This window comes from Schistocerca americana, chromosome 3 (assembly GCF_021461395.2).
Source record: "Schistocerca americana isolate TAMUIC-IGC-003095 chromosome 3, iqSchAmer2.1, whole genome shotgun sequence".
NCBI lineage: Eukaryota > Metazoa > Arthropoda > Insecta > Orthoptera > Acrididae > Schistocerca > Schistocerca americana.
In genome coordinates, this window is record NC_060121.1 from 577,000,635 (window position 1) to 577,025,131 (window position 24,497).

At 43.7% G+C, this 24,497-nt stretch overlaps 1 protein-coding gene across 1 annotated transcript in view; it reads left to right on the forward strand.

Moving 5' to 3' along the window:
• The window catches only part of LOC124606237 (ankyrin repeat and death domain-containing protein 1A-like), a 95,155-nt gene that overhangs the window by 49,645 nt on the left and 21,013 nt on the right, over positions 1-24,497 (forward strand). The window contains exons 4-5 of the mRNA XM_047138212.1: positions 7,611-7,703; positions 20,506-20,703. Coding sequence (XP_046994168.1) covers positions 7,611-7,703; positions 20,506-20,703 — 291 coding nt within the window. The remainder of the gene's footprint in view (positions 1-7,610; positions 7,704-20,505; positions 20,704-24,497) is intronic.

Consider the following 24,497-nt stretch of genomic DNA (forward strand, 5'->3'; position numbering starts at 1 on the left):
ACTAATTTAGCAAAGTGTCTAGCTTCAAGTGTCTGTTAAACTGAAAAACAGCCTAGCGTCATCTACCGGCTAGAACTTTTACTATACGAAAACTCATACCGGTCGCCAGACATGTTAATAATTTACGTAAGGTAGGCGCAAAATACGCTCTCTGCATTGTCCATTTGGTTTTCAAAAGTTAAAGCAATATCCATCGCCCACGGAGCAACTGTCGACCTGTGACACGTTAATACGCCTTCTGATAGCCACTAACGCGCCTGAACGTGGCATCGGGGTAATTGTTTCTCATAAAAACTACGATTTCCATGAGCAACACGTTGCATACACATCTAAAACGCTAACTTTAACCCAAATAAAGTGGACTTTTCCTGTCCATTACTACAAGCGATGTGGGTCGTCGTTGTAAACACTTACACAAAATTTCTATTTGTCTTTCGAATGCCGAACTCCACAGCAAGGGAAAAAGTAAACGCCTTGCAGAATTAAGGAGCTTCCGGAAAAATAGTTTCGCATAATTGCTATCAGTTGTCATGTAGTATATTTCACGACTTCTGTTTCCGGTTACAAAAGAGCCGTTCCATGCATCCTCCAGACGTGAAGACAAGTAGTTTGCCCACACCTTTAACGTGCAGATGTTTAAAATGATGTCATTCTCACCTGAGATGCCCTTGCTAAACCGACAGCACAGGTAGTTTAAGTTGTAGAAAGGGGCCACAATAAGCGGCTGTCAGTTACACTCGAACATACAACCTTTTATTTGATCAAACATTACAAGAACTGTGTTTGTTTTTAGTTTTGGAACTTAATTAGCGGTTGATTGCGCCGTACAAACTCATGCTTTAAGGGCAAGACCATTTTAATTTAAAAACGTCTGAAAGCCAATAACTTAAAACTCAACCAAAATCAGAAACATAAAAGGTAAGGCCTTATCTTAAAACAGTTCCTTAATTAGGCTGAGGGCCCAAAGAATCTGACAGATTAAGAGCACAACAACTTTAATTCAAAATCGGCTGAAGACCCAAAAAATCTGACAGTTTAAGAGCAAAACTACTTAAATTCAAAACCGGCTGAAGGCCCAACACTTAAGACTCAAAAACATTAATTTTAAAAATGCCAAAGGCTTTACGTAAAACAGTTCATAATTTAGGCTGAAGGCCCAAACCATCTGAAGCCTTAAGGGCAAAACAACCTTCATCTAAAAATCGGCTGGAAACCATACAAGTACAAACAACAAGAACAAGAAAAGGCATTTCACCCAACGGCGCTCAGAAGTTCCGAGGTTCGGGCTATAATTCAAACACTATCGCTCGCTTAGGTGAGACAGGCAGTCGGCCCACCCACTGTAGATCCGACGACAAACCAACCGACAAACAGTCAACGGACCCACTGACAATATCACCTCCGCTTCACCTGACCAGCACACAACAGGGAGTTCAATGGACCTACGTAGAAGGTATTCCTCCCCCCCCCCCCCCCAACCAATTATACATTGAGCTGTCAAACTACACACCGTGCTGGACAGCGACAACACGATGAAGAAAATACCCTGCCTGAATTTACGTCAACGGCCAGGGCAGGTAACCGGAACGTTAACGGCCACAAGGCAGAAGATTCCGCTGGTGCACTTCAATTCAAATAACCAAGTATAGTTAAACTCCACCGGAGGGTGGCTAAGATTTTCCAACTTGAAAACACACGTTGTTGCTCGTAGGAATTTCCCAACGGCCGACAACGAACTCCAGACGATACAACGTGAACCGTCTTGACTTGCTGGTAGATTAAGTCAAAACTCAACCCTTGCGGTGAGCCACGAACCTCGTGGCAATGGGAACAGCACCATACACTCTGACACCGTATAGAGGCCGCCAACGGGCGCGGCCAAACTAAGTGCCGCCGAGATTTCCTCGCTTCTCCACGCCAACTGAACAACTGCTCGCACACAGCCCAGCCACGCAAATGATAGTCCAAGGTGCGAATGCCGATGCACACCACTGCTACCACCCACGGTATGGAGAGGATAACTGCATAATCGTGATAACCGCGGGAGACTAAACACAGAATAGCGACCAAGGTTTAATGCAATTCATGGCATGAGCCAGCCAGCCACGCCTCAATCTCACCCCTTCAAACTAAACTCAGGGAGGGGGTGAGTCAACCCCTGAGCCAACTGAACTTAACTTGGCTAAGTTGAACCCGATACTGCTTACCTGAACTGTTCTCCTTCACCAACAGATTTACCTTCCTAAAATACGCATTTTGTGCAACGCCCCAGAAAACGAGAAGTAAATTTATTAAAATTCCCGCCACGCAACTGCCTCTCCGGGAAATTGCGGACACAAACTTGATCTCCTGGCCTGCCGTTAAAGGTTTCTCGATTACGATTATAACGCTCAGCTTGTTTATTACGGGCTTTAAGTATATTAAACCTTGCCGGGTTCCAATTTTTTTTTTAACATGAGGATTAATATCGGCTCGAATAAGATCTTGAATTCCCCAGAAGCTCGAAAGAGTGAATTACCCGGATAGGTAGGGATCAAGGAGGCTGGCGTAGCTCGCAAGGCTTCGTGACTGGCGGTATTAAAGGCGAAACTAAGCCAGGGAAGACTGGGGTCCCATTTACTAAAGGGTTTTCTCATGATAAAAAATCAACGCGGACTTAAGATTTTGGTCAACACTCTCCGCAAAGGACCCTTGGGAATAATACGGGGTGGTCGTGATATGCATGACACCATTCTGAAAACAGAAGGCCTTGAAAGGAGCCGAAAGAAAAGCAGGAGCATTATCGCTAACAAGCTACTTAGGTGGGCCAAAAACACTGAAGACATTAGTTAAATGATAAATAGTGGTAGCAGCGGTAATGTTACGACTCGGGAGGAACCAAGGAAATCTGAAGAACGCATCGATAACAACTAGTACATATCGATTGCCCTTCTTAGTACGAGCTAACGGCCGTAAATAATCAATATAGAGCTTGTGCATAGGACAGCACTCTCGTTCAGAACTCAACAAACCCTGCTGAAGAGCATCCTTGGGTTTGGCTACATTACACATACGGAATTGGGATATCATCTCTCTCACATTCCGGTCCATGGAGATCCAATTTAAATGCTCCTTGTTGGAGCATCTGAGATATCTTTGCCTTGAGTATCTTCAGCTTAGGAGGTGACAGGCGGTATGGGGACTGCCTAACGGGAATATTGTCGGACAGAAGGATATGATAATCAAGAACGTTAGTAACACCCAGGTTATCACGAAGGAGGAAAGCTGTGCAACAAATCGAGTAACTGAGAAGCCTGATGGGGCAAGAGATGGGCCAGATCAAACTCGTTAGTTATGGCATCAACGGCAGAGGAGAGACAGAGCCGGATTCCAAGACCGGTGTATTGAACATAAGCGTCACACACGCTTACAACAGCCGAGCAAATCCGCTATTGCAGAACATTGCCTTGACACCGGTCATCCTATGGAATACAACAACACAGAGATTCTGGCTTGCACGTCAAACTATTGGGATAGCGTTATTAAGGAAGCTGTTGAAATCAGACTATCAAGCAACCTTATTAACAGAGATGGTGGATTTTGCTTAAATGCTGCTTGGAATCCGGCTCTGTCTCTCCTCAAAAAACAGAGGGACAAAATTAGTGCTACCTCACCTGCTGATTAATAGTGACCATCGATATTTCTGATGTTGGTTATCTTTGGTTGTGTTGACACTTGTTCTGTGTGTGGTATCTTCCTCGTTTCTCCTCTATGAACCGAGGTATTAAATTTGCGTGCACATTTTTTCTCCCTTGCATTTGTGCCTTGAGAATGGCAGGGTGTACTCCTGTCGAAATATCGGCGGTGTCCGACGACGTCACCCGGCAGCAGACCCGTAAGTTATTTGTACACTCAAGCTGTTTACGAATCCCGGTGGTCAACTTCTGCCTAATTACGAGCTCCCTTAATTGCAGCAAGGAAAACCCTTGACGACAAAGTTGGTGCGGAGCACGAAAGGCGGCCGCGTGTTGTTCTAGGCGAAACAATAACCGCAATTTTTCCACTTGATCAAGTCGCTCTACAACCAATTCAGTAATATCTCGGAAGAAATAGACCAGAGGATTAGGTAACTTGGCAAACACAGCATCTAACTTGACAGAGGACGTAAGAGTACCACCCACGTGCTGGCTCTCACTATTTCCCTGACAGTGCAAGTCCCAATCTTCAACCTTCCTCCCATCCAACACCAAACAAGTAAGCTTAAACCGTAATGCGCTCATCAAAGTTCACAAATCAATGGTTAATTTTTTGTGATGATCTTCCAAATCTAACGTGCTTAAATCCGCTATCCGATTAGTTAAATGCATTAACTGTGCCCGCACCCTATCCAGCTGACTGTCACTAGGTTGGGTTCCCTCATAAAGACAAATAGTGTCCTCAAGGCCTTTAATAGCCTCAAACAAAAATTCAACTGCCGCTCCTCTCTCACCCACCACCGCCGGCGTGACGTCAACCACCTCATGAACGGCAGCGTGCAAACAGGTTGCCAATTCTGGAACACTGCCCTCAACCAATTGGTGTCTTATTGTCAACTCGTAAACAAGGTGGTTCAAAAATGGTTCAAATGGCTCTGAGCACTATGGGACTTAACATCTGAGGTCATCAGTCCCCTAGAACTAAGAACTACTTAAACCTAACTAACCTAAGGACATCACACACATCCATGCCCGAGGCAGGATTCGAAGCTGCGACCGTAGCGGTCGTGCGGTTCCAGACTGAAGCGCCTAGAACCGCTCGGCCACTTCGGCTGGCTAAACAAAGTGGTCCTTTCTCAGCATTAAAACCTAAAACGATAACAACTAAAACAATACCGCGCCACAGACACAATCGAAACAAAAGTGAAGCCGACAGCGAGTAGGGTGGTAAGTACGAGCGCAAACCACGCTCTACTACCAGTGAAAGGCCCGCTAAATCATGCAGGGCTAACAGGTAATAAGGATTGTGGAAGGGACCAAGGGAGTTGCGGTCGGATTCATTTCACAATTGTAATTTATTATCATTTAGTTCACAAATACACTTTTGAAAGAATTAAATTTCGCTGCTGAAGGTCTCCAAACAGATGTTTTAGAGTAAGTTCAAATTTGGAAAGACATAACACACAGTTAAATTTACGACTAAGATAAATCATATACATATATGAGATCAGCATGCGGAGCGGTTGAAGGCCTCCGGGTTAAATCTTCAAAATTCCAAATATACTATAATGATTACTGAAGGCAGAATGACACATTGTTTTAAGATGCTAAAAGGACTGATAGCGCGCAAGGAGCACAGAAAGAGATAAACAAACGCAATAAGATGGTTGAAGGCTCAAAGTTGAATTCTGAAAATTAAGGAAATATGTATATGCAACAATCGGTAAAACAATACATTAGGTTTACAAATTTCCTTTTGCAACACCAACGGCGGAAGGCCCACAATAACTTGTAAAATCTTTGAGAAGAAATTACAATAATCTTTCAAGAGCAGAAGGCAGTAATGTATGGACTTGAAGGAAACTCTGAGAACATGTTTCCAGGGCTGAAGACTCTCGATTGACCTTGCCCAGTTGAAAATATAAAATACAGTAAAGCCCCAAAAAAACTTTTTAAAATAAATTACAAAAACATTAAGACAGCCAAAGAATAATTAAGGGAACAACACTCAGGAAAAGACACTGCCTAAAATTACGTTAGCGGCCAGGGCTGGTAACCAGTACACTAACTGCCACAAGGCAGAAAATTCCGCAGGTGAACTTAACTATGGAAATAGTAATTTAATGAAGTATACCTGACGGCATCTATCTCGAACACTTCACTCGTTGTTGCTCACAGGAAAACCTCTACAGCAGCAACGCAGGAACCAGCAACGTAAATATCAAAACCACTTAACCTTCCCGCCCTGTGACGGCGAGCGACGATGCTCGTACCGATCGGACAGCTCCAGACAGACTCCGACACTGCGCAGAGACCGCCACCAGCCCAGTCGACTACGTCGCACAGAGATGTCTTCGGACCAACCGACAGACTAACAACCTACCAAAGGTCAGGCCCGGCTGAAGTGATGCGTGGCGGCAACGGTCGGGCGGCTTTGTCCACGCAGCGTTCACTGCTGCTGTAAGCCAGCGACTGCCTGGCCCAGGCTGCGCTCCAAACGATTTGCCACTTCCTGGCAGGGCCCAACTCACGACCCACACTGCCTCCGTGAACTCTCCTCCTCGCACGTTCCGACGCACTCCACGACAGATGACAACCAGGAAGTCATAGCAGCCGAGCGAAGATCCTAGCAGAGGGGATATATTGATACGTGCTACCAGCGCCGATGACGGTCAGGTAAAACAGCAACTCAGTAACGCCAGTAATTTAAATCAACGTGGTGAGATGGAAATACGTTAAAACAGGGTGTAAAATACCAGTTTGTGGCTCGGTGAGCGATGCACGGCTCAGACTGCCATAAACAAAAAATGACTTCTGAACAGAAGAGCTCGAAAATTGCAAAATGTTGGAAATGCGAGAAACAAGTTGCTGAAAGTGCAAATACCTGGAAGTATACGTTATGAGCCGGCCGGAGTGGCCGAGCGGTTCTAGGCGCTACAGTCTGGAACCGCGCGACCGCTGCGGTCGCAGGTTCGAATCCTGCCTCAGGCATGGATGTATGTGATGTCCTTAGGTTAGTTAGGTTTAAGTAGTTCTAAGTTCTAGGGGACTGATGACCTCAGAAGTTAAGTCCCTTAGTGCTCAGAGCCATTTGAACCATATACGTTCTTAGTATAGAGGTGAATGGAAGAGAAACGTGGACCTTAGCCAAAAGGCAACCAGAAACACAAGAAACTTAAATATTAATGGGACAACTTATGTTCATTCGGAGATGAAGACTCTTATCCAGAACAGACTAGCATAGACAGCTGCATCAGAGCAGTCTTCAGAATGAAGACCTCAACGACAAATAGTACATAATGGAGAAAGTCTGTAATGAATTGATGAAGAAACTCTTTAGTGCGCTGGCTGGAAGGTCACGAATAAGAGACCTGTTGCTCTGCGAGAAGGTGTGACTGGTTAATGAGATAGCTGCTACGGCACCAAAGGTTGGTTGCCCTGGGGCTGGAAGATCTGTAGACGGGAAATGTTCGTATTAATGAAGGAGGGCTAAAATACACTAAGCAGACTACACAGTAGATGGAGCACGGTACCAAACAAGTTGAAGGAAAGATGACTTTGTAATATTAAAATAAATTGATGATATAACAACACGCACAGAAAATATATCTAATATAGAAATAGGTACGAAAATAATGTAAGGCTTAGTTAAATCCTGAAGTAAGACTAACTTTGACACTCAGTAGCTGAAGTTACAGTACAAATACACAAATAACAAGTACTTTGGAGATAAAATTTAGAGCAAAAGTAAAGTTTTATTCTACAGCAGAGTGCAAATAAACCTAAATTAGCATAAAGTATCTTTTATTTATTCACCTCACGTCAGCCATTGGTTAAATAACACAGTTCGTGGGAAAGATTACGCCTTCAATCGAATGTCTCATAATCGACTCCCCATACGTACTGCCTAAAATTAATTAAATCGCTATGTTGCAGGTGGTGAACTGTCTGGCAGAAGCAGCACTGCGCAAATCCCTTCACGATGGATGGAGCTACCTGCATCTCGCCGCTGAGTCAGGAGACACGCAGGTAATATCGGTTATAAATTCAGTAGTTGTTGTCACATGCTAGATCAGAAAGGGTATTTTCTCATCTAATACATGAAGAATCGTAGCGAAAGATACCCGATGTAAAATAAATGTTTGTTACTTGACAATAGGTCATCTGAAACGATTGTTCCTTTTGCCACACCTGTTCTGCGTCTTCTAAATATTTTGGCGTAACGTTGGAATGTGATACGCGATGGAACGAGGACGTGAGGGTTGTGGTAGGAAGGGCGAATGGCCGACTTCGTTCTATTGGAAGAATTATAGGAAAGTGTAAATCCTCTGTGAAGGAGAGAGCATATAGGACGTTAAAGCGACCTGTTCTTTAGTACTACTTCAATGTTTGCGATCCGCACCAAGTCGTATTAAAGGAAGACATCGAAGCAATTCAGAGGCTGGTCGCTAAATTTGTTACTGGTAGATTCGAACAACACGCTAGCCTTACTGGGATGCTTCTAGAACTCAAATGAGAATCCGTGAAGGGAAGGTGACGTTATTTTCGAGGAACAATACTGAGAAAATTGAGAGGATCCGCAATTGAAGATGACAGCAGAAGGATTCTATTGCCTACAACATACACTGCGCCTAAGGACCGCGAAGATAAGATGCGAGAAATTAGGGTTCATACGAAGGCATACGGACAGTCGTTTTGCCTCGTTCTGTTTGCAAGTGGAACAGGAAAGAAAATGACTAGTAGTGATATGGGGTATCGTCCGCCACGCGCAGTAAGGCGGACTGCGGAGTATCGACGTAGCTGCAGATGTACAGGGTGATCAAAAAAGTCTGTATAAATTTGAAAACTCAATAAATCGCGGAATAATGTAGATATAGAGGTACAAATTGACACAGATGCTTGGAATAACATGGGGTTTTAATTAGAACAAAAAAAAAATACAAAAGTTCAAAAAATGTCCGACAGATGGCGCTTCATCTGATCAGCATAGCAATAATTAGCATAAAAAAGTAAGACAAAGCAAAGATGATGTTCTTTACAGGAAATGCTCAATATGTCCACCATCATTACTCAACAATAGCTGTAGTCAAGGAATAATGTTGTGAACAGCACTGTAAAGCATGTCCGGAGTTATGGTGAGGCATTGGCGTCGGATATTGTCTTTCAGCATCGCTAGAGATGTCGGTCGATCACGATACACTTGCGACTTCAGGTAACCCCAAAGCCAATAATCGCACGGACTGAGGTCTGGGGATCTGGGAGGCCAGGCATGACGAAAGTGGCGGCTGAGCACACGATCATCACCAAACGACGGGCGCAAGAGATCTTTCACGCGTCTAGCAATATAGAGTGGAGCGCCATCCTGCATAAACATCGTACGTTCCAGCAGGTGTTTATCAGCCAGGCTGGGGATGATGTGATTCTTTAACATATCGCCGTACCTCTCACCCGTCACGGTAGCAGTCACAAAACCAGGATCATGCGTTTCCTCGAAGAAAAAGGCCCGATAACGGTAGATGCGGTAAATCCAACCCATAAGTAACTTTATCGTCGTGCAATGGAGTTTCCACGACAGTTATAGGATTTTTGGTAGCCCAAATTCTGCAGTTGTGGGCGTTGACAGACCCTCGCAGCGTGAAATGAGCTTCGTCGGACCACAACACGTTACTCAACCAATCGTCATCTTCCGCCATCTTTTGAAACGCCCACACCGCAAATGCCCTCCGCTTCACTAAATCGCCAGGTAACAGTTCATGATGCCAATGTATTTTGTACGGATAGCATCGGAGGGTACGCCTAAGTGCCAACCAAACAGTAGTGTATGGAATGCCGGTGCGACGTGCGACTGCACGAGCGCTGACTTCCTCGTGCATGGACGAACCCGCTACAGTCTCCATTTCTTCATGATCCGTCTCAGCAGCATTACGCCTTGTGCTCTGTCGGCCACTACGGAGTCTATTGTCTAAACAACCCGTGGCTTCGAACTTCGAAATCATTCTCGCCAAAGCTGCATTTGTCAACGGACATTTACCCGTTCGAATCCCCTTCCTATGGCGATAGGATCGTAACGCTGAACCAGCATATTCCCCATTCTGATAATACAGCTTCACTAAAAGCTTCTTTTCAGATAACGTCAACATGCTGCGACTGCTGGCGCATCTGATTCTCTCTCTCATTACCGCTCCTTTTATACACGATTGTCATGCGCAGTCACTGACGTTTTTCTGTCCAGTCCCATCTGTCGGACATTTTGTGAACTTTGTTTTTTTTTTGGTTCTAATAAAACCCCATGTCATTCCAAGCATGTGTGTCAATTTTCACTTCTCTATCTACATTATTCCGTGGTTTTCAAATTTATACTGACTTTTTCATCACCCAGTAGATCGCTTGATACCGTATTGCATGAGGTAATGTGCAGTTTCAACAAGATGTTTCAAAACGTCGTAAAAACGGGATTTTTCCAGGGCTCATAAGAGGGATTGGGTCAAGTGTTTTTGGTAGCCCTCGGATTAGGGACGTCTTATTGCATCTATCCTACGATGCAGGATCCAAGTTTGAATATCACACATTTCCTTCAGCTTAGGTAAATGGAGCGAATCGGTTGGTTCATTTTGCATTAGATGTGGCCTACGTTCAGCATTAAGGGGCTTGTGGAGGCACTATTTATTTCAGGGACGGTTCTTGAAAAAACCCGAAAAAAGCGGTCTCCACCAGTTTTTTGCTTACAGCCGTAGTTGTCGAAATAACTAACCGCAGATCGTTGCTTAAATTGTAATGGTATATTCTCTAGACATTTATCTAGGGGAGCCATCTTGTGGTTTTCAAAACTATCTGCTGTAGTGAAACACCCCAGGAACCTAGTTGTTGGATACCAAAATCGAGCAGTTGATTTCGACACGGCTACTTACAGCAAGTGGCTGTAATTTGTACATGTTCCTGAGATCCACATCTCGGACAACCGTGAACATTTCCTGGGTATCTTTAGCCGTTCCCCAGATACAAAGCTTCAAAGTTACCCCATGTGTTCACGTATAATACGCACGTAAAATCTAGTGCGAGGCGAAAGGGTAGTTTATAAAGTGACGCAGCTGTTACGTATCTTCTTTGTCATCAGAAGATTGCTGTTAACACCATGTTGTTGAAGTACTGAAGCACTTGTAAAATTTTAGTCCACGAAAAATTCGGTCTGAGATATAAAATTAGCAACAGATTATTTTAATTGTACTTAATTAAAAATATCAAAATTTTACTGAAGTTCACTTCATATGAATGAAATGCCATGCTGTAACAAGGCAAAGAACGGAATTATCAAAAAAATACTCCCATCGGAGCTAAAAATGGCAAGTTAGTCCTATTTAAAAGAGTCTGACTAGAAAGTGTGGTACCAGCTGCCTCATTCTACTTTCCAGAAAAATATTAGATGCGTAAATATTCGCGCTTTTTTATGCTCAGGGAAAAGGAGACCGTGGCAGTGGGAAGGAATCAGTAAGATAGTCGGAGTAACGGAGAGCAGAGGGAGACGGTGATAATTAGTGGAGATACTAGTTGCAGGACAGCACGAAGAAGACTGTGGCTGTGAGAGAGGAGACAGTGAAAGTTAGAAAGAGACAAAGAGAGCCGAAATGAGTTGGGCGCAATGAATGAAGAAATGGGAAAGTGGAAATGGATGGGTATGAACCAGTGGTGTATACAGAAAAACCTCAAGGAAGGGGTGCTAAAGATATCTTGAGCTACCTTTACTTTTACCGTAATAAAAAATAATGAAGTCACATGCAAAGTTTACGAAAGTTTTATTTAAACTGATTATACACATATACAAGACAATGCCATCTTATGATATAAAAAAGTTACAATTGCAGTTCTCTTCCTTAAATGATGAATTCAACGCGGCTGTTCTTCCTGGCAGATTGGTTAATTACATCGTCAACAGGACAATCAATGTCAGGGTGAGTGTTCAACAGAGCTAGCAATTAAGTCGGTCGTCCTTCATTGTTGACATCAGCCATGTCTTTGTACGCCGCAACTTTGAAAAATTTCTTTCTACTGTAGCAATAGATGCAGGTAGACAAGCAAATATTTTGTACAGCGTGTGCAAAGTTGGACAGTCAGATCTAGGTCATTTGCAAAAACAGACATAATGTCTGATGGGATAGCAGCAATCAGTGATCGTATAATGTTATTTATAATCCGTCTTGATTGCAAAATTTTTTTATTCATATGACCGGTTTCGGTTCATTCAGAGCCATCTTCAGATCTTATATTTGAGTTACAGGAGTTACTCCTGTAACTGAAATATCAGATCTGATGACGGTTCTGAATGAACTCCTGTAACAGAAATATCAGATCTTAAGATGGTTCTGAATGAACCGAAACCGGTCATAGGAATAATAAATTTGACAATCAAGACGGATTAAAAATAACATTAGATCTAGGTCAAACAGACAACGCTTGCATAACAGAATAACGATCATTAAGGGCGTTTGTGCTCGTTTGCTTGTATTGAAGAATCTCTCCCACTAGCCGCTTTTTAATCACAAAACAGTAGAAATTTCCCGACTTTTCTCGAACAAATGCCAGACAGAACAACGTATCGAGATCACCAGAACGGCCGCTACATTCCTCGTAGGTATGTGTTAACTATCAATGTGCCAGACAGAAATGTATAAAATATGATTACGCGGACGCGCGTGCTACGTAGACAAGTACAACTACTCCATAACTCGATTCGGTCGAGCCGGCTTACGAAGAAACGAACGAATAGCGTGCGGGCTGACTGGCGAGGACGGCTCGGATGGCAATGCGGTCGGTGCCGCAAGGGGGGCGGGGGGGGGGGGCGCCCATCATATGTATCCGCTACTGGTATGAACGACTAATGGGTATGAGCGAGTTACAGGTAGAGGAGCTCGCAGGGATAAGAGGTGAGACGCATGTTAAAAAAAAGAGTGCGAATATGATAGTAAGCAGAAAATTTTAGCAAAATTTTTGAAGGTGTTGAGGAAGGTAGGATGAGGAAGGTGATACCCCAGTTTGCAATCAGAGTCTTTTGTGCAAGCGCATACTGACCTTCTTGTGCTACGATAGGAGCATTTTTCCGCTGGTTCATAATTTATGTGCAGTTTCTGGTTGTGTGCGATATATGTACATGTTTAATAAATGCAAATATTGACCTCCTCCGTCAGTGAGTGGCGACTAAATAAATAATTTTATAATCTCGTCGTCTGTGGGACACCGACCCACCTCCCCCTTTTCCCAGCGAAATAAATATGCTTACAAACTTATTGAAAAATCTTTCAGAAAATAAGGAACACAATCAACGGAATTTTACGCAAACGTTGTCTAATCTGAGTCTCGGCTCCAGTACTACTAATTTAATTATCGACAGGACACTTAACCCTAGTCGTCATTTCTTCTTTCCTTCCTTGAAGAGAAATCTTTGCGTAGTCGCAAATATTATGCAGCACTATTCAACACAATCGCTAAGGACCGCCGCCGTGAGCTCTTTTACTTCACAACCATACACCCTCAATACACCACGACAGGCACTTAATTTTTTTAGTACTTTGTATATGACGAATCCTCCGTAGAGCAAATGACTGATGACTAGTAGGCGTTTCCATTTTCGATGAAATCCCTGGGAACACAGCGATTTGTAGGTAACGATGAGGTTCAACACACGGAGAGAAAATGTACCAAAGATTAGTCCAGTAGAATCAGGAAAAGATGGTTGTATATCGAGTTATTAAAATATGTGTACATCCATAACGAAGTAGAAACATACCACAAGCATGTTTTATGTTGTTGTTGTAGTTTTTGGCTTCAGAATGAGTGACGTATAAGAAAGGGAATATTATGTAAGTAAACGTGATTATCCACAATGAAAACGAATGAAGAGGGAATGAATCAATCAGGACGCATTTGACAATGCGAGGAAACCTGAGCAGGCCTCATAATTAGTCGCGGGGAGAAGTCTGGTTGTTACGGAAAGTGTCCTTTTCGATGGAGCCATTCCGACTTATACGTTAATCGGTTTTGGAAAATTAGAAAAGCTGGTACGAGAATTAAACCAGAATACTGTGCCTCAACCACTGTGACGCCTCCTTGAGTGGGACTCTGTAAGTACATTCTCAGTCTAGTCCAGTACGCTATGCAACAAGGAAGAAAACGTCTTACATGAATCTGCAGAAAATGTAAGGAAACCTCGAGTCTGTATTCCCATGCATAAGTGACAGCCTGAGGTCGATAAAATCTATCTGAGTATGAGGTTATGTGGATACAAGTCTTTCAAAGAGATGTGGAAGCTGGTGGCACATTTATCTTGGTTTCTCCGAGTCTAGAAATCTTCATACTGTGTGGCATTTACTTGATTCCAAGATATCACGTAGTCTATAAGAAATCAGACCTTTAGTTTTTGGTGTTGCTGTTGTTATGAGCACTGTGAGAAGCTAATTTATTTGGTCATGGCTTTATTATACACATTCGGAGGAGGTAGTTGATGACTGAAACTGCATAGGGAGATCCTGCCCCAACGAAAACCTCATCACTTTTTATGGTTACGACCTCACTTTGCTTGTTGTATCCGTGCACTGTCTCTCCTTTGTCGCGATGATACAAAAGAAGCTGACCTTCTGCTAATTTTTTCTATGCACTCCGTCAAGCCTGCCTGGCACCGATCACACACTGCGTAGCAGTGCATCAGGAGAAGGGGGACTAATGTAGGTAGTCTCTTTAGTAGACCTGTTGAATTTTCTTTTTGCCGATTACCTTCTGTCTTTGGTTCGTTTTCTCTACGACAGTTAGCTATTCGAGAACCATCTATCGCTGACATCAAAGTTATCGGAGACTGACTGGAACAAAGGTGACAAAATAACGTACAAGTAAGACAAAATGTCGAGTGAAGCAGTAAAGAGCGTCACTGGAAAAACGAAGTACTCAGCCGAAATTGAACACGTCTCGCACTTTGGTGAGAATGTCAACACATATCATTAGCAAGGCAGCTACAAATGTGTTGTGTAAAGGTTTCAGCTTTTCTGTGACGCCTCGTCGCCTATCGACAGAGGACATTATACAGGTCATTGAAATGTCGCTCTGGAAAATGCGTCAAGTAGAAGCAAAAGGATTCGCCAAGAAACAGAATCCTGCAGCATACGAAGTCTCCGCAGCAGAATATCTCACTTGAGGAAAGTGTCGACTTAAGTAAACTCAGGAATAACAAAGACATTGTAATTTTACAGGTGGACGAAGGCAATGCCAAAGTAATACTGGGCACTACACCATATGAAATCAAAATGAGCGCGTTGCTGAATGACCCTGTATAAAAAGAACTGAAAAGAGGCCCTACTGCGAAGATACTGAGACTCAAGCCCTGATTAAGAGTTCTAGAATGGATTTAGATGCACCTGGGGGGTCAAGTCGAAAGCTCCAATGTCACCAAGAACATATTGAGTACCTAATGTCCAGAAGAAAGGCCATAATTTAAACCAGTTTAAAATGGGATCAACTCGCTCACATATCATCTGGTAAAATATCTGGCCCACAAATTACGCTGCCCAGTTGGCCATACGGAGTCTTGTGTTAAAGATTCCGCGGATTTCATCCAGTGCGTAATGGAACAGCAAGTGGTGGCTACATATCTCATGGCCAGCGTTGACATAAAATATTTGTTTACCAAAGTGCTTATAGCTCAAACAATTGGTGTCACAGAGGAGCAAATAGTGCCAGGCATCCGCGACCTCATGCAGTTGTGCGTATCATCAATAGTTTTTAGTTGGTAGTCATGGAAGCTTGTGAACAAACCGAGCTATATTCCGCGCCATTGCGGCCACGCTGCTGGCTGAGGTACGTGGCCCACACATCCGTCATATGACAGTATGGAGAAGTAGAACTATGCACATTTCGTGAATGTTTCAAAGGCTTACGCAAGAAGATACAGAACACGCTGGAAATGGAATACCACGGAGTCATTCCATTTTTGGATGTGGAGGTCTACAGACCATCAAGCGGCAAACTAGGCCATCAAGTCCACTGGAAGCTGACGTTCACCAACGGATAGCTGCACGCGGATTCGCACCACCATCCAGCGTAAAAGAATGCATTGCTACGTATGTTGACAGCGTGAACTCAACGGATTACAGACGCCAACCACATACAGACTGGACTGAACAATCTCAAGTCAACATTCCGTGTAGCTAAGAGGTACAGTGAAGAAAAAACAACCAGAGGTAAGGAAGAGACTTTTCCTGTTACTCGAATACCCTATGTGAGAGGTTCAGCGACCGTGTAGGGAAGGTGTGGGTCGCGGAAGAATCAAACCCCTCCTTCGGAGTGACCGCAACATCCGTGATCTGTTGAGCCCCACTAAGAACGCCGTGAATGCTCTCCTCATTGTAGACATCTACTATCTTCGATGTGAATGCGGCGAAGTCTACGTTGGTGAAACCGGGAGAACCGAAATGTCGGAGCGTGAACGTTACGTACGACTGGGACAGAAAAACAATAGTGTTGTAGCAGAACACCACCAGGAATGAGACGATTCTGTCAGCTTTCAAGAACCTCGAGCACTTGCTCGACAGCCGTGGATGCAGCAACGTAAAGCAATAGATATTACTGAAAAAATAAACTCCCGAACATGAATAGGGAAGATGGCTAACAGTTACATACCACCTCGATGTCAGCCTTTCCAGCCCGTCGGACCACGAGAGTTCGTGAAACAGCAGCACGCTTTACCCGGATTTGACAGTATTAACAGTGGCCACGAGAGAAATACCGTGTGACCTTAACACTTCACTGATGGAAAACGCTTCCCTCTGGACACAAGCTGCAGATACGGTACTGACTAACATTCACCAAGGAGAGACTGCCTACCAATCACCAGAGTGGCACAGGCAAGAGCCAGTCGATACGCTACTTCCTACCAGTTACCTACTAGAGTATCCTTCCAATCAGTCACCAGTAAACAGCCCATCGTACGCCACCCTCTGAATAACATCCTGTCTTTAAATTGTGGAATGACATGCAAGATATGTAACGTCTGTAGCCAACAGATAAACGAAACAGAAAGTATATAAGGGAAGACTTTCACCAGAACGCAGCAGTGAATCGATCTGAAGAACATTGCAGCAAGTCTGTCGAAATGTTAGCAAGTTAGTGCTTTAGCAGTTTATAATTGAACAATCCCCCTCTCTAATGACCGAAGGATTTAAAAAACTTTGAAATAGGCTAACAATAACTCACACAGTTAAAAGGCACTTCATCAAGTAATTATCAAAACAGGGGAAGGACAATTTACGTTCGAAATCAGGAGCACTAGGCCGGCCGCGGTGGTCGTGCGGTTCTAGGCGCTCCAGTCCGGAGCCACGCTGCTGCTACGGTCGCAGGTTCGAATCCTGCCTCGGGCATGGGTGTGTGTGATGTCCTTGGGTTGGTTAGGTTTAAGTAGTTCTAAGTTCTAGGGGACTGATGACCACAGCAGTTGAGTCCCATAGTGCTCAGAGCCATTTGAACCATTTGAACCAGGAGCACTAGGACCATAATCTGGGGGCCAAAAGTTTCCTAAAATGGTTCAAATGGCTCTAAGCAATATGGGACTCAACATCTGAGGTCATCAGTCCTCTAGACATAGAATCTCTTAAACCTAACTAATCTATGGACGTCACACACATCCATGACCGGGGCAGGATTCGAACCTGCGACCGTAGAAGCAGCGCCGTTCCGGACTGAAGCGCCTAGAACCGCTCGGCCACAACGGCCGGCAAAATGTTCGCATATTCACACTTTATTACAAATGCTAGATTGCAAATAATGATCAAGCAATATTCAATCATGTAACCAAATTTAATTCTGATCCATTTTGATTACAGGCGGATGGGTGCAACCAGCCGCGTATGAACGTTATGCCAACGGCAGCCACCCTCAGGCACGTAACATAAAATACACTTTCAGGACAACTGGTTTTCTAGAACAGAGGAGACAGCTTATAACACCACAGTACAACAACTTTCTTCCAAAGCCCTTAAATAAATCCACCCCAATGCTCGAGTCACCCACATTAATCAAAACACAATTCTCATACAAATAAGTGAAACAGATAACCCTTGAAAGAGACCTTAAAATAATATAGAATTAAACTAAAATGATACAAGAAACATAATAGTAACATTGTTTAAACCTTCACAGGAACGAAAGTGCGCAAGAAACCGACTTACGAACAACCAAAAAGGTTTTGAACCTGATCTAAGTAATGAGAATCTGTTTCACCAACTAGAAATTAAGAAGGAAGACCAACATTTTATAAAACAGTTATTAAAGAAGAAACATCTTTAAACAAATTAATTATGGTAAACTTAACTCACTTGGATCATATTATAAAAAACAAAAGAAACCACCAGAAGAGGCGAAGCTTAAATGTTCCTAGAATGGTCAAACATCACACTTTTAGATTTATAAGAGTGAAATTGCAGATGCTGACTGTGAACAATCGAGGTTAAATATCTGCAGCAAATTGGTTGTGGCTCAAATAGTTCAAATGGCTCTAAGTAGTATGGGACTTAACATCTGAGGTCATCAGTCCCCTAGACTTAGAACTACTTAAACCTAACAAACCTAAGGACATGACACACATCCATGCCCGAGGCAGGATTCGAACCTGCGACCGTAGCAGCAGCGCGGGTCCGGGCTGAAGAGCCTACAACCTCTCGGCCACAGTGGACGGATATTGGTTCTCTGCCTTTCACGAAGCCATGGTGAAACTGAAACAGAAGACTAGCCTCTCCAGGCTGATACTGGTACAGAACAACATGATGAAAAAGCAGAACTAATAAGGTGGAATATAATACTTACTTCCACACAGTGCAACGAACTTAAATACAAACTCTAAGCTAGCATGTGAACACGCTTCTCACTATGTAGACCGCACTGCAGTAATTCAATGTTCACTTGCAGAGCAGATAACATATTGCATTACACATGGAGTTGCCCACAATACCTCAAGAATATCACTGGGCAATCTGCCAGGCGAGTTCCATCAGTCTCACTGTCCTGTCTAAACACTGACTGTTTCGAGACGTTCCATGTCTCTTCGCTTCAAGCCTGCGAGCGCTATCCCTGTCATCTAATGGCAAGCACACCTTGCACATAATCGGTAAACTATCTGTAATCGACAACGACCATCTCAATAATGATGCGGCCCAATATCCTGAATTATTTTATTCAAGATGACACCTGCTATGGAAGCTTATGGACGCACAGTAGTGTTTACGTTTTATTTCATTGTGGTGGTGAATTGCTCCTGCATCTGACGCTAATGATATCTCGTTATTCTTGTTGTAGCGCTCAGTATTTAGCACCTCATTTTGAGAAAGATCGCAAAAGAACACCTGCTATCCTCTTTTGAATAGTTACAGGTTACATGTCAAAATTAGTGTGTTGTAGCAGCTAGTCACCTAACAAAACTATCCCCTACTGTGATATAGAGAACACATTTCATTGAGTAAACCATGATGTAGCAAATTAGAATGACAAAACTGCATTGAGACATTAGGCCAATAAAAAGTGTGACAGTTTTGTGCATTAGCTGGAGGTACGCTGTTCAATCCTGACAGTCCGGCGCCAGGACCCTAAGCAAAATACTGCTCTGCTGCTTTTGTCACTACATAACCACATTTTTCCCGGTGTCAGGGATGATCACCCTTGGTTTAGGCTAGGGAGGTGTCCAGATTCATTTTTTCAGGCTATTTCCGGTAGAGTTTGTATGTGGAGCCAGGTGGTGGGGGGGGGGGGGGTCTCTGTCAAAGGATAAATTGAAACTGCGAATCTATAAAACCATCAGCATCCGTAGTTCTCTCTCACCTTTTCCCAGTTTTTTGCAGTCGCTAGTTAAATCACATCTGTGCTTCATGTTTCAGACTGCTGGCACATCGACTTTACAGGTGCTCCCACATGAGAGCCGTTCTATCATTAATCGCCATTGTGGCATATTGCAGCATCAATCCTAGGGTTAGGTCTTTCTTCTGGTTCCTTTGGTGACTAGCTGCAGTAAATCAATGTGGTGCATCTACGTTTGCTTTGTAATGTGAGGGTGTGTGCTCCCTGGTTTTGTTTCATGTAAATTCAAGGCAACCTTTATCCAGAGCTAGGTGTTAATTTGAAAATCGTGAACATCGATCTGATAGTCCAACGATATGTTCCACTAAACTCAGTAATAAGGTTTCGGTACATGTGTATCAAGGACAAATTTATTCTATTTGTGTGTTCAGTAACAGCATTAGGGAGGAGTTCCTTATTCCTTGCCAGATGGTGGTGGTGGTTAGTGTTTAACGTCCCGTCGACAACGAGGTCATTAGAGACGGAGCGCAAGCTCGGGTTAGGGAAGGATTGGGAAGGAAATCGGCCGTGCCCTTTCAAAGGAACCATCCCGGCATTTGCCTGAAACGATTTAGGGAAATCACGGAAAACCTAAATCAGGATGGCCGGAGACGGGATTGAACAGTCGTCCTCCCGAATGCGAGTCCATTGTGCTAACCACTGCGCCACCTCGCTCAGTTTCCTTGCCAGACACAGTCACCATGAATAAAACTGCAGAAGACGAAATTATGATGAAAGTAGGAAAAGAAATACAAATTGCTTGTCCAAGGGATAACTTTACTTGCACAACGTCTCCAGCTGTCACTTCATGATCCCTTTCCCCTTAATATAATTACGATTCTATTTATAATGCAAAATCAGAATATTGTGAAGAATAATTAAAGCCATTTAGTTGCCAGTGATAGTCATTACCAGCTCAAGCCGAGTGATCTTGCTGGAAGAATGTTGGGTATCAGCGGTGTATGATTCGCAGGTGCTGAGAGACCTGCTGTGCGGCTTTGCGGACCCGGCCGCCACGGACGACTGTGGCTGCAGCCCGCTGCACACGGCAGCGGCCATGGGGCAGCTGGAGTGCGCCGCTCTGCTGGTGGACGCCGGGGCAAGCCTTGAGGCAAGGAACAACCAAGGCGGGACGCCACTGCTCATGGCAGCCACTCAAGGAAGGGACACGGTAAGCCCGAAGAATTAAGTAGCACACAAAAGTGATCTTCATACACGTTCATCAAGATACGAAAATGACTCACCTAATGCCTGTTGTATACTAAGAGGCAAATGGTGATCACACTGAAATTTGTAGGACTTTGTGTTGGAGTTGCTTTTTTCGTGCCTACTCATCCTAGTGGAAAGCTGTTTGGCGCTAGTGAAAGATATCTTTACAATTGAGGGGTATCTTTGCAAGTAAACTTAATATGGGCAGCAAAGCGTGGCCTTAATACAGCTGTCGCGTAAACGGAATGCAGTAGAATGTGCCGTACATCAGTGCTGGGTTAAGCATGGAGTACACAGAAATTCTGCCAAAACAACATTTATTATATCAGTAAATTTAATTGGACACATGAACGTTTGTAGTGAGTAATATGATGGTTGCTGATGCCTGCAATATATTATGTCGCATATTAGTCGACCCTCGAACTTTACTTCGGAGTCCCCTGCAAGGTCTATGTTCTGTGGAAGAGGAATGATCAAAGGATGGTTTTATCACGAACACTTACAGTCACACGCACTTGAGAGACTAACACGAAAGAAAAGAGCTACATACCTTCACCGCAGCAAACGTGGGTAGAAAGAGGGGCTGTTACCTTCATTCGAATATGCAGGATAACTGAATAACATTTCTTTTATAGTGAGTTGCTGTGAAAGTGAAGCATAAATAAGAATCACAAGTAATTCAAATATTCTACAGCGGAAGATTACTGTGGCCTTGGCATTATAGACTTTCTCATTATATCACGACCACGCGGTCCTCACAAACAAAAGCGTGCATAAAGGAAGTTATCAAGTGAGACGAATTGCACAAAATTCAGTCATAAAACCATGCAAATCATACGCAATATACATGCTCTCGCGAAAGGGATACTATACAAAATGAACTGAATCACAATAAGCTCAACACCGCTCCAAGTGTTTGATTGACAGTTCAACTGAACAATAGCCAACATCGTTCTTCGATGTTAAAGCATTTAAAACTCGCAAATTAGCAAGTAAAATTTGTCACACACGATAATAAACTATGAGCGATGAAAGGAATCATTTACTTTGTCTAACTTTGAAAAACTTACATTAAACACAACATTAACTTCTCATCAAAAAGGCACACTTACAGCCAGTAGGTCTCACCCGTCTCGCGTCCCACGGAACACACTGCAAACATTCGCTCTCCAACCACTGACGCAGTGGCAGACTACTACAATCCCACAGATCTACACACTGAAATCCTTGCACAATCTCTTTCATACAGTCAACTGATCGGACAAGAAGAGGAAAGAAAAGATACATTGAAGTATGGCACTTAAATGTATCAAACATGCGAGTGGGGCCCCGACAAGCACCAAGAACCTAATGAAACATTAAAACGAAATATGGATAGATTGCTGTGGCCACCACAAACACACTCAGTTGCTGAGTCTTTTCCCTTTTCGTCTTTACATCTAGGGTAATAGACCATTTGCACCACCAACTGAGGTCCCAGAGACAAAAAAATGAATCCGTATGGTATGACAAAACCATGAAGAGGCTCATGCAGAGACCCTTCAGTCATGCCAACATAAAAGGCTGTGCAGTGTTTGCAGCAGAGTTGGTATATGACATGGCTATTTTCACAGGTGGTACCGCCTGTGTTTGGGTAGGATAAGCCTGGATAGGAGGTACTGGGTGGGTTGACTTGGCCTCACGCTCTGTGGCAAGGGGTTGTGAGTGGGGGTGGCCTAATGATGGACTAGGATGTTATGTATTTTGGGTGGACATAGGAGCACCACTTTAGGAGGGCTGGGATGGATCTTGTATAGGGTGCCCCTCACGGCAATATGAGAGATTATCAAAGCCCTGGCGAAGGACATGGTTCACTTGTCTCGGACCAGGGTGATATTTAGTGAAGAGGGGCGCTGCCTTGGTATCTGATTCTTGGAGGTGGTGGGAGGAGGGAGGTATGTGAAGATACAGCATGGAAAAACCTGTTTCTGGACTACGTTTTCGGAGAAGGGATGTATTTCGTGTCTGTGAAGGCCCTTGTGATGCCTTCTGCGTATTAGGCAAGGGAGTTGTCGTCACTGCAGGCCTGTCATCCATAGGTGGGTGGGCTGCACAGGCGGGATTTTTTGGCGCGGGAGAGATGGCAGCCCTTGAAATACATATTGTACGATTTGACTGGTCAATTGTATTACAATATATACGTAGCTGGTAACTATCTGCCTGTCTGTTATTGTGTCACGGAGTATTTTGAACTGACTTCATCACAATAATTGATTGAAAATATCTGTCTCATACACAAACGGGTGCATGACCACAGAATCTCAACACTTCACTTTCTTAGTCAAATTTTATTTGCACCCACTCGATTGTATTGCCATTGGCGGATGTTGGCTTTGTAGTGATGTCAGCAGTAATTCGGATACCTCGCTTCACTGTATGTGTGTTGGAGTGCTATAGGCAGATGATCGCTGAATAGTGGTGTTAGCGGTAACTCTCGTAGCTGAAGTGGCTGCGTACTGGAAGCGTCTCCGCATACCAATTAGCTGAACTGCAACTGTGCATCCCATTGGCAACTTGTGCTCAGTTGTTCGAAATACACGCTGTGTTGCATCGTAGTGATGTCAATTTATGATTTGATTGTGCATACTATTAGTGGGGTACCACTAGCTCTTTTGTAACGCACTGGGTAACTTCTTCTTATTTTCATCTTTTAACGACTCAGATTAGTGTCGAAAGGTCTCAGTTCTGATTTTACGTTTAACTTCTTTTAATAAACCGTTGTGATATGTTAGCATTTCGTGACAGTCTTTTTGCTTATTCGCTTAGTAAAGTTGTCGTTTATTATGCTGGTAAACGAAATCTCCTCTCGATTTAACTCTCCTGCGCGTGCTCTGTTCTCTGTGATTACCAATAGTGCGGCCAGACGTTGCTCACAAAAGATCGTACTAGACCAATGTTATGATTTTCGCGTCATGATTTAATAGCAGCCAATGCAGGTTCCCAGGCTGTGCTCAGTTGAAATCCCGAATCCCTGTTGATGAGATTATCGGCAGTACGGATATGTATTGATTCCTTAAAGACGCACACCGGGAAAGATGATGCCGCGGATAAAACTTTCGTCTTTTCATAAATCATGCAATGTCCTGTATTCAGACAGTGTTCCGAAATTGCTGACTTTTCCAGTTGACAAAGGCTGATGTTCATCGTAGCGTTCTTGCACTGTACGACATGTCTGGCCTATATATGCTGCCCCACACTGACAAGGAATCGTGTGCACACATTTCCTCAGGCCAAGATCATCCTTAATCGAACCCAACAGGTTTCTCCAGTTTTTCGGTGGATGAAAAACACACTTAATTCCCTATCTTCCTAGAACTCTTCCGATTCTTGACGACATGGCACCAAAATACGGCAAGAAGGCCAAAGTGGTGGGTGTCTTCGTATCTTCATTTTGCTTCATGGATTGAACTCGCCTGGGCCTGAATGCATTACATATCTGTCTCTCAGAATAACCATTTTGTCGGAGCACTGTCGTCAAATATTGTATATCACTCGAAAGGCTTTCGGGATCAGATACTGGAAGTGCTTTATGAATGCACTACTTCACTGTGCAGGATGGTGGCAGCTTGTGACCTGCAGATATAGCTCTGTATGCGTTGGCCTGCGATAGACGCTGTGTCCCAAGGTCCCTCTGGTTTCCTTCGTACCAAAACTTCAAGAAAATGTAAAGTACCATCTTTCTCCACTTCCATTATGAAGTTTGTAATCGGACGGAGC